Source organism: Moschus berezovskii, chromosome 2 (assembly GCF_049115385.1).
Source record: "Moschus berezovskii isolate FMDL1 chromosome 2, NW_MosBer_1.0, whole genome shotgun sequence".
NCBI lineage: Eukaryota > Metazoa > Chordata > Mammalia > Artiodactyla > Moschidae > Moschus > Moschus berezovskii.
The window spans coordinates 36745314-36761293 of record NC_142461.1 but is presented as its reverse complement, the minus strand read 5'-3'; the positions used below and the strand labels follow the sequence as shown (position 1 = coordinate 36761293).

Genomic DNA, 15980 nt, shown 5'->3' with positions numbered 1-15980 from the left:
ACCTGCATATAGATTTCTCAGGAGGCAGGTCAGGTCTCTTTAAGAATTTTCCACAGTTTGTTGTGATACACAGAGTCAAAGGCTTTGGCGTAATCAACAAAGCAGAAATAGATGTTTTTCTGGAACTCTCTTCCTTTTCGATGATCCAGCAGATGTTGGCAATTTGATCTCTGGTTGCTCTGCTTTTTCTATAACCAGTTTGAACATCTGGAAGTTCACGGTTCACGTACAGTTGAAGCCTGGCTTGGAGAATTTTGAGCATTACTTTGCTAGCATGTGAGATGAGCGCATTTGTGTGGTAGTTTGAACATTCTTTGGCATTGGAATGAAAACTGACCTTTTCCAGTGTTGTGGCCACTGGTGAGTTTTCCAAATTTGCTGGCATACTGAGTGCGGCACTTTCACAGCATCTTCTTTTAGGATTTGAAATAGCTCAACTGGAATTCCACCACTTCCACTAGATTTGCTCGTAGTGATCTTTCTTTAGACCCACTTGACTTAGACCAGCTATTGATTACTATCAGCTATGGTGTCAGGTACTATGTATACTGTGTCAGCAAATAGAACATTATGTAAAACATAATGTCATTAAGCTGCTGCTGCTGCTGCTAAGTCACTTCAGTTGTGTCTGACTCTGTGCGACCCCACAGACGGCAGCCCACAAGGCTCCCCCGTCCCTGGGATTCTCCAGGCAAGAACACTGGAGTGGGTTGCCACTTCCTTCTCCAATGCATGAAAGTGAAAAGTGAAAGTGAAGTTGCTCAGTTGTGTCTGACTCTTAGCGACCCCATGGACTGCAGCCCACCAGGCTCCTCCATCCATGGGATTTTCTAGGCAAGAGTACTGGAGTGGGGTGCCATTGTTTTTTCCGATGTCATTAAGCAATTTGTGGTTAATCTTCAAAGAATCATTGTTGCAAATCTACTATGTATTTACAGTTTTTGTACCAGCAATTATTTGCACTCAAAAGCAAACACAGCTAATGTTGCTTGGTTATAGGCACCAATATTCAAATTTGCCCTCAAAAGAATAACAAAAAAGAGATGCTGTCTATGAAAGTGCTGCAAATCCCTCAGACCTCACTGCTCTACTTCCTGTAAGGCTGGAGATGACAATACCTTTTCCTTCTGTCTTGGGCTTCATCCTTGCCTGATCTTACTCATGCATTAGAGGCCAGTAGCTATTCAGTTGGAGAAGGAAATGGCAACCCACTCCAGTGTTCTTGCCTGGAGAATCCCAGGGACAGGGGAGCCTGGTGGGCTTCCGTCTATGGGGTCACACAGAGTCGGACACGACTGAAGTGACTTAGCAGCAGCAGCAGCAGCAGCTATTCAGTAGGCCTTTCCTCTTATCCAAACATTATGATTTTTCAATTTCATATAAATTTTACTATAATATGGGCAGACTGAAAACCGAAGCCATTTCTGAAGCACATCATTTGCTTTGTTAGTATGAACAGATTCAATTTTTCATCCACATGTAATTTTACAAGGTATGTACCTTGAACACTGTTGAACAAAGATACTATCTTATATAAATTTCTGCTCAAAGGTGACAAGCAAATTACATAAATTTAGTTTTTTTCTAAAAATTTTAGACATTTATTAGAAACAAAGCTGTCAGGTTAGATCAAATATATTCATATTTCCTGTTATATTATTAGGACCATCAAGAAATTTAATTGTCCCTTGAAGTTTGATTTCCTACAAAAGTGTTATAATACAATTAGTACTACTGAAAATAATTATTGAACTGTATAAAGATACTTATGATTTCATATGAGATACATATAATAATAGATTAGAAAAACAAAACTCAAGTTAACACTTGATAAAGATTCTGCTCTCATATTAATGTCAGTAATAATAAATGTGGGGACAATATAGTCTGTTTTATGAAAGTGAAACAGAATCCAGGCAGAATAATTTCCAAAGGTTTTAATGAAAGCTCAAATATTACTTGCTTGTCATTTAATCATATTAAATATTCTGAGTCTAATAAATTATCTGTGATAGAAACACTAAACACTTTAAGAATAGGAAATCGGTTGGTTTATTAGGCTAATGACTAAAATCAGAATGCAATGAAATTCTTTTGCATGAAATCTATATTTCTCCACTGCTTTTATAGTGTTTAGAATTGTCATAAATTATTACCATGCAGGTTTTGTGGGCAAATGAAGGCTTAGAAATTCTAAAATGTTCACTGGTTTTAATTTTTTAACTAAAAATTACACTAAATAGGAAAGTACATTTTTGTCCTACTAACATTTTCTCAGTGATATAACAGTCACAAACAGTTGAAGCAGCAGTTATACACCAGCCTTAAGTTTACAGACAAAAGGCCACAGGCCTACACCTTAGAAACACAGTAAAATGATTTAGATTGAGCAAAAGGAATTCAGTTAAGAAAACAAGAATTTGTAAAGGTGAGTATGAGTCTAAAAAGAGCTTAGTAGAAAGTAAAAAGCTTGTTCTGTTATATAGAATGGGATGCAGTCAAAACTCAAATATTAGTTAGGACATGACAAACATAAGCCATATTTGTGAAAACAATAGGTTGAAGACTCTTTTGTGACATTAAAAATGATAATGCTACTCACATCCTGAGCTACCATTTGTTGACACCAGGGTCAGGTTGGAAGGCCATGGATTCCGAACAATATCTTGCCAATGAATAGTGTCCGTATAACAAAGAAATTTGTTCTGGTCTACATAGACGCCGCCATTTAGGATTTCTGTATTAAAATAAACAAACATAGATTTGTTGTCAATCTTTTTGATGATGAAAGGTAGTCAGTGAAAATAATTTACTCTTAAGCTATCTTCAGGGTTAAATTACAGTTACTTTGTTAATAGTCAAGATTTCTTATAAAATACTTTTTTCCTGAGTCATATAGATTGCAGAAATTTGAAAACATTGAACAATACAAAGAAAAATAACAACTCATAATTCAAACACTCAGAGAGAAACACTCTTCACTGTTTGGAAGAGATTCTATCAGTCTCTTTTCTGTTTTATATCCTCTGAAATTGGAAAAATAGTGCATATGTATCTCATAACCTGATAATTTTGTTAATACTAAATGGTGAATACTCAAAGGTAATTAAATATTATTCTGTGTTATTTCTAAGGAGAATATGATATGCCAGGGTGTAACTTAAACAGTATTTATTTAACCAATCACCCCTTCTTGGTAATTTAACTTGTTTATCTCTGATTAGCTCTTTAAAAATTTTTTTCCTATAAATAACATTCACAGATTGGGAATATTTTTAAGGATTTCTACAAATTGCCAAATTTCCCTTAAAAATATTGTTTCAGTCAATGTGACCTTGACTGGAGTCAGTTAGGTAAGTAATTAGCACAAAATGGAAGGTAAATTTAATGCTTCAATCACAAAAGTGTTCTTTATTCATCTCAAATGCAGTCAATAGAACTGCCAATTATTCTTTAAGTACAACACAAAGCAAGATGTCATAGATATTCTCTGGTTCATTGCAACAGGGCATGACTATGTGATACAATGCACCAAAACCAATTTTTATTTGATTCTTATTTTACGACACTGGCCTTAATCAGCTAACTTGTCCCCTCTGATCAGTGACTGATTATATACACATAGATTCCTGTACCGATAGCTTTACATTATCCAGACAAAAAGGTAGAAAATACTATTTTTCCCTCTGACAATACTATTGTTATCATTTTGAGAAATTGATTAGAAATATATATAGCATCTTCCTACTCAATATATACTACATTTTTTCTTCCTGTCTAATACAAAAACAAGAGAAATCATATAACAGTCCATAAAGCAGTCAGATACAAAAAATAAATTCAATTAACATTGAATTATATAGATAAGCGATGATTTTTTTTCACATAATAAGAAACTTATCAGAGGCAGTTGTGGGTATTAATTTCACTATTATGCAGTACCCACAACCTACTATGTATGTTGGCTTTATTCATTCCAGGCATAAGATGACTGCTGCATCTAAAGATGTTTGAATTCAAGGCAAGATAAAGACAAAAGAGTGAACAGGTGGCTTTTGATTTGAAAAGGGATGTTTCCCCAAGAATTAATCTGCAGTTTATTGGCCAGAACAATATCCTAAGGTGAGTGAGAAATTCTTAAGGTGGACATATTGTTATGTGAACAAAACCCAAAATGTGCAGGAGTGTTAGCAAGGAAGGTGAGGGATGGGATATCAGGACATCAGCCAACTCTGTCTCTTGTGCTGGCCTTAAGAAAATCATCTCTCCTGTGCAGTGTGTGCTTAGTCTCTTAGTTGTGTTGGACCCTTTGTGACCCTGTGACCAGGGTTGCCTGTCGATGGGACTTTTCAAACAAGAATACTGGAGTGGGTTGCTATTTTCTTCTCCAGGGGATCTTCCTGACCTAAGGATCAAACACTTGTTTCTTGTGTCCTGCATTGCAGGGGGATACTTATCCCCTGAGCCATCAGGGAAGCCCTCTCCTGTGCAGTATTCCAAGTTAAATCTTTAAAGAAAATGACGACTGTCTGAGTGAAATGAAAGTCACTTAGTCGTGTCCAACTCTTTGAGACACCATGGACTATATAGTCCATGGAATTCTCCAGGGCAGAATACTGGAGTGGGTAGCTTTTCCCTTCTCCAGGGGATTTTCCCAAGCCAGGGATCAAAACCCAAGACTCTCACATTGCAGGTGGATTTTTTAGCAGCTAAGCCACAGGGAAGCCCAAGAATACTGAAGAGGGTAGCCTATCCCTTCTCCAGGGGATCTTCCTGACCCAGGAATTGAACTGGGATCTCCTGTGTTGCAGGTGGATTCTTTACCAACTGACTATGAGGGAAGCCAAGAGTTCCCTTAAACCAAAAAGGGTCATAAAAGAATGAAAGGAACATGTAACACCATAAAAATGTACTTGTGGAAGTAAGATTGGAGGTCATATATAAAGTGCCTTACTAGATTGCATGTATAAAATCCTCCAGATTAATTTTGACATTGTAGGACTTTCCACATTTAAAATCAATCCCATTTCCATTATTAATTCTATCACTGACTATTGGATCCATTTTCTCAAGTGGGCGGGGGGGGGGAAGAAACAAAGAAATTAGATCATCTTTCTAGTTCTACAACCCAGTTCATTATTTTTCATGACCTAACCATACAATCTTCATCAAAGCAAGAAGGGAGATATAAGAGGTAAGAAAGATTGTGAAAATGGATTTTTGCATTAATGTTTGGCATTAAGTTTCTATCTAAGAAATGTGAGGATCTCATACTAATAGCTTTCTCATGAGACATTAGGTGATGCTCTTCTGCTCTAGGAATAATTCTTTATTAGGTGACAAAGAAAGGAGATTTTGACTGCTATCCAGGAAACGAAGGTTATTTTTCAGTCTAGATTTGGAAAAGTTCTGCTTTAAAAAAATGTGAATAGAAAATGTAATAGCTCAAACATTGTAGAAAGAGTACATTTTTCAGGAGTCACATTTTTATTTAAATAGTTCATACTGAAGGAACACAGCATCCATCTACAACTTCCTATCTAAAAATATTCAAAAGAATCAGATTATATTATGCTGAATAATAATCGCATCAAATCCCTTTCTTCAACAAAATTAACCTGCTACCAATGTCGACATTTATTTCTTAGAAATACTCTTTTCAAGAGCTTGGCTTATACATGGAAAAGGATTTAAAAAGGAGGCAATAAAAATTCAAGTATAATCTTACATGTTCAAATTTAAATTGAGACTATAATCATGATCAATCTGGATGATATTTTTATTATTCTGAATTCAAAACTCAGCATCTGCTAGCAATTCTGGTCAGGAGGATTTATAACATTTTAGTACTTAATAATAGATAGTTTATTCATGCATGTGTATATTTTCCCTGAAAATAGTCTTTTTTTCCCTTTATGTTTGGCTTAGACCATAATCTGCCTTTGAATGCCATAATTTCACAGTCAGAAAGTGTATATTTTATTGAAATTTATAGAAGAGTTTTTGTGTATACTTCATCTTATATTTTCTTTTGATTAACTTGATTACCTAAATATGCATCAGGAAAATTACATTTACTCATTTATATCATTTATATTTATTTCATAACTATATACAGTGTTAGTGTTAGAACATTAATATGTTCTGTGTGGATATATTCAGTTAGATTTATTGCTGGACTAAGAAAATTCTAGTAAAAGGTATTAACCTGCAAGTAAGTTCCTTCTATGGGGTCGCACAGAGTCGGACACGACTGAAGCGACTTAGCAGCAGCAGCAGCAGCAGCAGCAAGTTCCTAAAAGACCCAGATTATTTACCTGACAAAAGGGATAGCTAATGTTTCTACCTTCATTGACCATGAAAGAAAGTGAAAGTGAAGTCAATCACGTGTCTTGACTCTCTGACCCCATAACTATAGCCTACCAGGCTCCTATGTCCATGGAATTTTCCAGGCAAGAATACTGGAGTGGGTTGACATTTCCTTCTCCAGGAGATCTTTCCCACCCACAGATTTAACCCAGGTCTCCTGCATTGTAGGCAGATACTTTACCATCTGAGCCACTAGGAAAGGCCACAAAGTCATTGACCATAAAAGTTTTTCTAAAATTATCTCTTTAGATTAGAAAAAGGAACAAAGATTAGAAAAAGAGAAAATCTTGTTAAGATATTTATCTAGGATGATACCAGAAAAATGTCTGGCAATACCTTTGATAACAGCTTGTGTCAAATTTGTTATACCAAGAGTTTCTATTCCACTAGCAGCATGAAATTGTGATTAATAATTATATGTTAAAATCATGACACAAGGCAATTTCAAAGGAATCTAGGCAAATAAGGCACAGATTTAATTGAAATTCAAACAAAGATACCTGGAAGTATAGAAGGATTCAAAAAATGTTGAATAACTAAATGAGTTCAAGGTATACTAATCTCATTCCCTTTAACTTGACTTTCCCTGCAGGAAATATATCAGAGTAAATAAAGACAGACACAAACAGATTCTTGGTCACTGAAACAATTGGTAGAAAAAAAAAATCTGCTATCTATTGTCTTATCATATTATATATTTCCAGCAAGGTCACAGAACAAAACTGTCTTATATAAAAATGCCATTGATGCTTTTGAACTGTGGTGTTGGAGAAGACTCCTGAGAGACCCTTGGACTGCAAGGAGATCCGTCCTGAGTGTTCAATGGAAGGACTGATGTTGAAGCTGAAACTCCAATACTTTGGTCACCTGACGCGAAGAGCTGACTCATTTGAAAAGACTCTGATGCTGGGAAAGATTGAGGGCAGGAGGAGAAGGGGACAACAGAGGATGAGATAGTTGGGTGGCATCACCGATTCAATGAACACAAGTTTGGGTAGGCTCAGGGAGTTGGTGATGGACAAGGAGGCCTGGCGTGCTGTAGTTCATGGGGTCGCAAAGAGTCAGACACGACTGAGTGACTGAACTGAAGTGAAATACAAGATATATTAAATCCAACTTTCTATGAAAAAATTATAATTTCATTATTTAAATAGCTCCTCTAAACACTTGAATATGTTTGTGTCTCAAACACTTCCTACTAGATTAATATATGCAAGTCAAGAAAAAAAAATAGCTTTTTTAGGTACTAAGTAAATTGTAAACCGCACTGCTATTCAATGTGTTAAATATAACATACATAGCACATGATTTATAACTGAAGTATTGAGACTAAACTCCATGAAGGCAGGGGATATTTTTCAGTGTTATACCTATTATTTCAAATTTGAAACAACAGTTACTCAATGAACATTTGTTAAATTGAACTGAAAAAAATTCCCCTGACATTTGCTACCATTGAGCAGTTAATTTGTGGTATAGTTCGTAACTTTAAATTATATTCTGACCAAATCAAAGTAAAAATGGAAGTTATTTTTTTCAATAAGCACTCTTTCAGTTCACTTCAGTCTGGTCGCTCAGTCCTGTCCAACTCTTTGTGACTCCACTAATCGCAGCACGCCAGGCCTCCCTGTCCATCACCAACTCCCGGAGTTCACTCAAACTCATGTCCATCGAGTCGGTGATGCCATCCAGTCATCTCATCCTCTGTCATCCCCTTATCCTCCTGCCCCCAATCCCTCCCAGCATCAAAGTCTTTTCCAATGAGTCAACTCTTCACATGAGGTAGCCAAAGTATTGGCGTATCAGCTTTAGCATCAGTCCTTCCAGTGAACACCCAGGACTGATCTCCTTTAGAATGGACTGGTTGGATCTCCTTGCAGTACAAGGGACTCTCAAGAGTCTTCTCCAACACCACAGTTCAAAAGCATCAATTCTTCGGCGATCAGCTTTCTTCACAGTCCAACTCTCACATCCATACATGACCACTGGAAAAACCATAGCCTTGACTAGGGAAGCACTCTTTAGGAGAAAAGAAAAGTTACAACCATTTGAATGCAGACTTCCAAAGAATAGCAAGGAGAGGTAAAAAAGCCTTCCTCAGTGATCACTGCAAAGAAATAGAGGAAAACAAGAATGGGAAAGACTAGAGATCTCTTCAAAAAATTAGAGATACCAAGGGAACATTTCATGCAAAGATGGGCTCAATAAAAGATAGCAATGATATGAACCTAACAGAAGCAGAAGATATTAAGAAGAGGTGGCAAGAATACACAGAAGAACTGGACAAAAAGGATCTTCATGACCCAGATAATCACGATGGTATGATCACTCTCCTAGAGCCAGACATCCTTGAATGTCAAGTCAGGTGGGCCCTAGGAAGCATAACTACGAACAAAGCTAGTGGAGGTGATGGAGTTCCAGCTGAGCTATTTCAAATCCTAAAAGATGATGCTGTGAAAGTGCTGCACTCAATATGCCAGCAAATTTGGAAAACTCAGCAGTGGCCACAGGACTGGAAAAGGTAAGTTTTCATTCCAATCCCAAAGAAAAGCAATGCCAAAGAATGCTCAAACTACCAGACAATTGCACTCATCTCACACGCTAGAAGTGTAATACTCAAAATTCTCCAAGTCAGGCTTCAACAATACATGAACTGTGAATTTCCAGATGTTCTAGCTGATTTCGGAAAAGGCAGAGGAACCACAGATCAAATTGCCAATATCCGCTGGATCATGGAAAAAGCAAGATAGTTCCAGAAAAACATCTATTTCTGCTTTATTGACTATGCCAAAGCCTTTGACTGTGCGGATCACCACAAACTGTGGAAAATTCTGAAAGAGATGGGAATACCAGACCATATTGCCTGCCTCTTAAGAAATCTGTATGCATGTCAAGAAGTAACAGTTAGAACTGGACATGGAAAAACAGACTGGCTCAAATAGGAAAAGGCTGTATAATGTCACCCTGCTTATTTAACTTATATGCAGAGTACATCATGAGAAACTGGCTGGATGAAGTACAAGCTGGAATCAACATTGCTGAGAGAAATATCAACAACCTCAGATATGCAGTTGGCAACACCCTTATGGCAGAAAGTGAAGAGGAACGAAAGAGCCTCTTGATGAAAGTGAAAGAGGACAGTGAAAAAGTTGACTTAAACCTCAACATTCAGAAAACTAAGATCATGGCATTCAGTCCCATCACTTCATGGCATACAGATGGGGAAACAGTGGTAGACTTTATTTTGTGGGGCTCCAAAATCACTGCAGATGATGACTGCAGCCATGAAATTAAAAGACGCTTACTCCTTGGAAGTAAAGTTATGACCAACCTAGACAGCATATTAAAAAGCAGAGACCTTACTTTGCCAAAAGAAATCCATCTAGTAAAGGCTATGGTTTTTCCAGAAGTCATGTATTGATGTGAGAATTGGGTTTTAAAGAAAGCTGAGAGCCGAAGAATTGATGCTTTTGAACTGTGATGCTGGAGAGGACTCTTGAGAGTCCCTTGGACTGTAAGGAGGTCCAACCAGTCCATCCTAAAGGAAATCAGTCTTGGCTGTTCATTGGAAGGACTGATGTTGAAGCTGAAACTCCAATACTTTGGCCAACTGATGCAAGGAACTGACTCATTTGAAAAGACTAATGCCGGGAAATATTGAAGGCAGGAGAAGAAGAGGACAACAGAGGATGAGATGGTTGGATAGCATCACCGACTCAATGGAGATGAATTTGAGTAGGGTCTGGGAGTTGGTTATAGACAGGAAGGTCTAGTGTGCTGCAATGTCACAAAGAATCAGACATGACTGAGTGACTGAACTGAAGTGAGGTCATTTTTCTGGTTCCTACATTTCATTTGGCCAGGAGTCATTTCTGTTTTGTTCAAAACTGTACCCCGGCACAAGCGAGACACACTATAAAAGTTTGCTTCATGAAAGAAAATATAATAGTTTGAGTATAAAAATACATATTATATATTATTTTGAGGTTAGAGTTTTTATAAGCTGAATGAGAAAGAGCTTTCTTTATATAAGCTGTTGATAATGTGCAAAATTACTACAGGTAGAATATTAACATTTTAAGGTGCATTTAAGCAATTTTCATTGGTATCCCTAAACCCATTTTGTTCACCAAATTCCATTATTATTTATCAGGTGAATAAAGATGACTTTGAGCTATCAGAGAAAGACAAAATTCCCTTAACCTGTGCAAAATATCTAATATATGCTACACAAAATCTAAACACATGTTTTATACTGAACCATGAATCTACCTCTGGAGAAGGAAATGGCAATCCACTCCAGTAGTCTTGCCTGGAGAATCCCAGGGACAGAGGAGCCTGGTGGGTTGCTGTCTATGGGGTCACAGAGTTGGACATGACTGAAACAATTTAGCAGCAGCAGCATAAATCTACCTCACGTTACATCAATCATTTTCTAGAAAGGTGTAAAGTGAAAATATGACATTCTAGAGAAGGCATAAAGTACTTTTGTCTTATCATTCCACTCCACACACAAAGATTGTACATTTGACCATTTATTTCCCTCAATTCTCATTTGCATGAGTCTAATGAAGAAGGGAATGTTTGTGTTATTTAAATAAGTTCTTTGGTACTTTTCATTTCTTTTCCAGTGCTAGTTATTATACTGAATTTGGGGGATGAGTGACCATTAAGAGAATCATTGACATTTGGCAAATATATTGTCTCCAAAGAAAATGTGATAGAATACTGAATCCTGGCGTTTGTTCTCCTGCCCTGTATGAAACAGCCTAATTGTGATGTAGCATCCCTGCTGAAAATACAGATTAATATGACCTTCTTCCTCAGTTTAAGAAGCTGACAAAATTGCTTTGACCCCACCAGCCACAATTCACAAACAAGATTGAATGTCTTTCTTTTTTTACAAAGTAAAGATTATAACTTTAAGTGCAGTTAGCCGTATTCCACTTTAGTCTATATGACTGGTATCAATAGTAAACATTTCCTTTTACTAACAAAGCTATCAGAGACAAGCAAGGAAGAAATACTAAACCTCAATCCTTGATTGTACATCTAAATGTCTTTTTGGAAGGGGTGCATTTACAGGTCAACCTTAGAATTAAAATGATTATAAAAATAAAGATTGGAAATATTGCACTTGTCTAATTGAGAACCTCTGAATAATGCATATATCAGACTTTCATTGCCTATTCAAGCCAAGGTCATAATGAAGAAGTCAAAACCCAAAGTGGCAAAAGTCCATCTTCAAGATGAAGCTACAGGAAGCAGTTACTGGATTTCCTCAGACATAAAGCAATGTATCTTTTTCACTGTCATCACCTTAAGCCATGAAAGTCTGTTGGCAGATAATGATACAAAAGTAATATAGCTCACATCATCCACCTGTGATACTTAATACATCATCTCTGGAATGGACTTGGTCCAGAGATTTCTGTATCTTTACCAAACCCAGACCTTTCAGCTAGGAGCACAATGAATTGCTGCTACCCCACTGGGTCAGCCCTCAAGGTTCATTATTAATAAGCTGAGACTCTAAAGGCTAATGAGAACCGGGTGCTTGAGGAGACAATGGCTCATTCATCATCAATCAAGCTTTGAAGTTTTTATACAGATGATTTAAGGAGAGTTGAAGTGTGCAAAATTGAAATGTCACATTTGTATTGGGAGTGGGGAGAGGGTGATAATGTAAATGAGTGATGTAACCTTCTATATTTCAGCTCGATGATCAGAGTCAAAAGCTCATGATGCAGATACCAAACGTTAGGAAGAAACAGTGGACAGTTTTTTTGAACAGAGCAAGGCGATTTCAAGAAGAAATGATTAGAACAGTCACTGAAAGTCAGCGTAAGATAGAAAATTAGAGCAAAAATAATCTTTATTTCAATTGAACGGAGCTCAGTAATTCTCCCCACAATGTTCCAATGTATTAATACACGTTTCAGGATCCAATGTTTTAGCTTAAATCCAATCAATATTTTTTAGCTGGAGTCCTAGCTTTGCTGAAAAGCCAACCATGACCATTTAGTTTTTAGAGAAGTGCCTCTAACTTTTATGACACTGATTATCTGAATCACTCATCTAACAAAGCAAATGCTACTTCATCTTCTTTGTTTTTTGTGTATATTTCTTTAGCATAATATAGGTCTCTGGAGGATAAGAACCACAACATAAATCTTTCTGGGGCCCTGGTACCAAAGTGTCAAGCACATACTAGAAAATCAAATATATTTGAAGATTATAATAATACTGATATCTTCAGAACATGACTAACATTTGTAAGAAGTTGTTAGTTGCTTAAATAATAACATAGTAGTGATATCTTCTCCTTACACTAGATGATGTTTTCATTATAACTATATACAATATTAAATAAAATTTGCTTGATCTTAATATATCAATTCTTTCTATTCATTAAGGAGGTAGTAATCCACTTAGACATTCCTAGTGTTTGGAAAATTTTAAAATAAATTTTGCATTGTAACTGGCTTTATGTTACAAATACAGAATCTCCTCCTCAAATTTTTCTCCCACTTTATTATATAATTCTATGTATGTGTCAACATGTTTAATATTTTTGTAATGATTTCTCCCAAACTTATACTCCCCATGTTTCCATATTTCCATTACAATCAAAGTAACATGCTATAAAACTCAAAACTTGAGATTTATAATTAATTCTTTCACCTCAATATTTAATCTGTCATGACACCCTAAATAAAATCCTCATAAAGTTTATTTATCCTATTATTTTTATATTCCCTGCTACTTCTTAATTTAGGCTCTATTATCTCATAGAAGATTCAACATTTTGCTTCTAATCCAACCTCCCCACGAATTCATCTTATATATCACAGTTATAATATATTGCATAGTATAGGTAGATGGAAAGATAAAAAGATGATAGATATAGGTAGGTAGGTAGAGAGATAGATTGATATTTCTCTATTAGGGCTTTGAGATAAAACAATAAAACTCAATCTAGTTAGCTGGATAAAACTAACTTCAAAATCTAGTTCTTTGCTTACTAGATGTTTGACCTTGTATATATTTATGAGACTCAGTTTGTTCAACTCTATAATGGGAATATTGTACTCATAGGCTCTGCCACAAATTTATTGATTACATTACAGTTTATATTTAGTAATTATTCAAATAGCTGTTTACTGATTATATTGTCTCTTAATGAGGATCCTTGCAGACTGCCACAAGACAGTTATATTTTTGTCTTGTTGGTTTGAATTCAGTCATGGAGCCACAGCTGGCCATGAAACGTAAGGAACTGCAGTTTTTGTATTGAATAGTCATATGATTAGCTAAAGCTAAATATTGTTCAAATGTTAGTCAGTTATAATGGACTTGGGACACAATAAGCAGTCTCTGCCACACTGACTCAGAAGAAATCTTTTGGCATTTTGCACATATGTACAAAACCTAAACCTTGTGACTTGAACAGTGCAAAATTTTTCCCCAAATTTCTGTTGAAGTACAATATACATACAGAAGGGATTCCCAGGTTGTGCAAGTGGTAAAGACCACACCTGGCAATGCAGGAGACATAAGAGGTGTGGGTTCGGTCCCTGGGTCAGGAAGATCCTCTGGAGGAGGGCATGGAAACCCACTCCAGCATTCTTGCCTAGAGAATCCCATAGATAGAGGAGCCTGGCAGGCTACAGTCCATAGCTTCACAAAGAGTTGGACACAGCTGAAGTGACATAACAATCACACACACATACATACAAAGATGTGCATCTATCATATGCGAAGTATTTTTTCAAACTGAACACAACATGTACTCAGTACCCAGATCAAAAAATAGAACAGTCCAGTACAACAGAAGCCTTCCTCATGCTTTCACTCCCTATTGAAACCTCTATCCTAACTTTGAGCAAGATCACTTTCATGTATTTTTGTACTTTATACATAAATGGAATAATATTATATGCATTCTTCTTGTCTGGCTCCCTTTTGCTCAACATTATGTTTGTGAAATTCACCTATACTTTTCATTTTCATCCATTCTAAAGGAGATCAATCCTCGGTGTTCATTGGAAGGACTGATGCTAAAGCTGAAACTCCAATACTTTGGCCACCTCATGAGACGAGTTGACTCACTGGAAAAGACTCTGATGCTGGGAGGGATTGGGGGCAGGAGGAGAAGGGGACGACAGAGGATGAGATGGCTGGATGGCATCACCGACTCTGTGGACATGAGTTTGAGTGAACTCCAGGAGGCCAGGCGTGCTGTGATTCATGGGGTCGCAGAGAGTCGGACACGACTGAGCGACTGAACTGAACTGATTGCATGTTTTGTTTATCTAATTCTACATGGACATCTGGGTCGTGTATTTTCCACATCTGAACTATTACTTCTAGTGCTACTAGAACATACTGCTGCTGCTGCTGCTAAGTCACTTCAGTTGTGTCCGACTCTGTGCTACCCCATAGATGGCAGCCCACCAGGCTCCCCCATCCCTGGGATTCTCCAGGCAAGAACACTGGAGTGGGTCGCCATTTCAGGATATGCCTTTTAGTGACAATACGTACACATTTATGTTGTAGTCATACACAGAAGTGAAATTCCTGGGCCACAGTGAAAATTTTCCAAAGTGCTTTTGCCAATTTATATCCCCATCAGTGGAGTATGAGAGATCTACTTGCTTCTTAACCTTGTCAACCTGTGTTTTTTCTATTTTTTGTAGCCATTCTGGTAAGTGGTATCATTTTAATGTGTACCTCCACAATGATTAATAAAGTTTAGTCTCTAGCATACTACTTTTGAAGTGTGATTTTTAAGGCAAGAGGTTTATTTCCATTTACCTGAAAATAGATATTCCTATGTGAAACATTTACAGCACTGTGGTAAAACTGATTTCTTTTTTATGTTATTAGTAAACAACTGAGAGATTAATGTATCAGATGTTACCCTCCTAACTTTTTAATTTCCTGTAGGGGGGTCTGACTCAATGTTTTGGAAATGGAACTTAATAATATTTTCAAAAAATGCATTAAAACTATACCAAAATTATAACACTAAACAAAATTATGGCTTTGAGAAGTTGAATGAAAAAATTAATATTAATGAATGAATAGTGAAAGTGAAAGTTGCTATCATGTCCAACTTTGTGACCACATTGACTATAGCCCATCAAGCTCCTCTGTCCATGGAATTCTGCAGGCCAGAATATTAGAGCCAGTAGCCATTCCCTTCTCCAGGGGATCTTCCCAACCCAGGGATCAAACCCAGGTCTCCCACATTGCAGTCAGATTCTTTACCAGCTGAGCCACCATATCTATCTAATAAAAGAGAGATGAACATAATCAAAGGTATATAAAGAGAAAGAATGAAAAATTTGCTATCTTCTTATTATTAAAATAGAATACCCCATTGCATAAATATCAAACATTTTTATTCCCCTATCCACTGGAAAGCCTTAATTATAGACAACTATCTTCTTAAGTAACTGTTCCAAGTTTCCAGAAATTGTAACTGCTTCAGTGAAACAAATCAGGAGAGTTCATTGCTTTCATTACCAATAAGGGGGACAGTCATATTAGTGTCTGGAAATGATTTGTCCCTTTTATTTACAGGCTTTAATACAATAAGCCTGGGA

General features: G+C 36.7%; 1 protein-coding gene across 2 annotated transcripts in view; it reads right to left on the bottom strand.

Annotated features, from left to right (window-relative positions):
- ERBB4 (erb-b2 receptor tyrosine kinase 4) overlaps positions 1 to 15980 on the bottom strand; it is a 1317642-nt gene that overhangs the window by 423559 nt on the left and 878103 nt on the right. For both annotated transcript variants that reach the window (XM_055398441.2, XM_055398442.2), the window contains exon 4: positions 2603 to 2737. In XM_055398441.2, coding sequence (XP_055254416.1) covers positions 2603 to 2737 — 135 coding nt within the window. The remainder of the gene's footprint in view (positions 1 to 2602; positions 2738 to 15980) is intronic.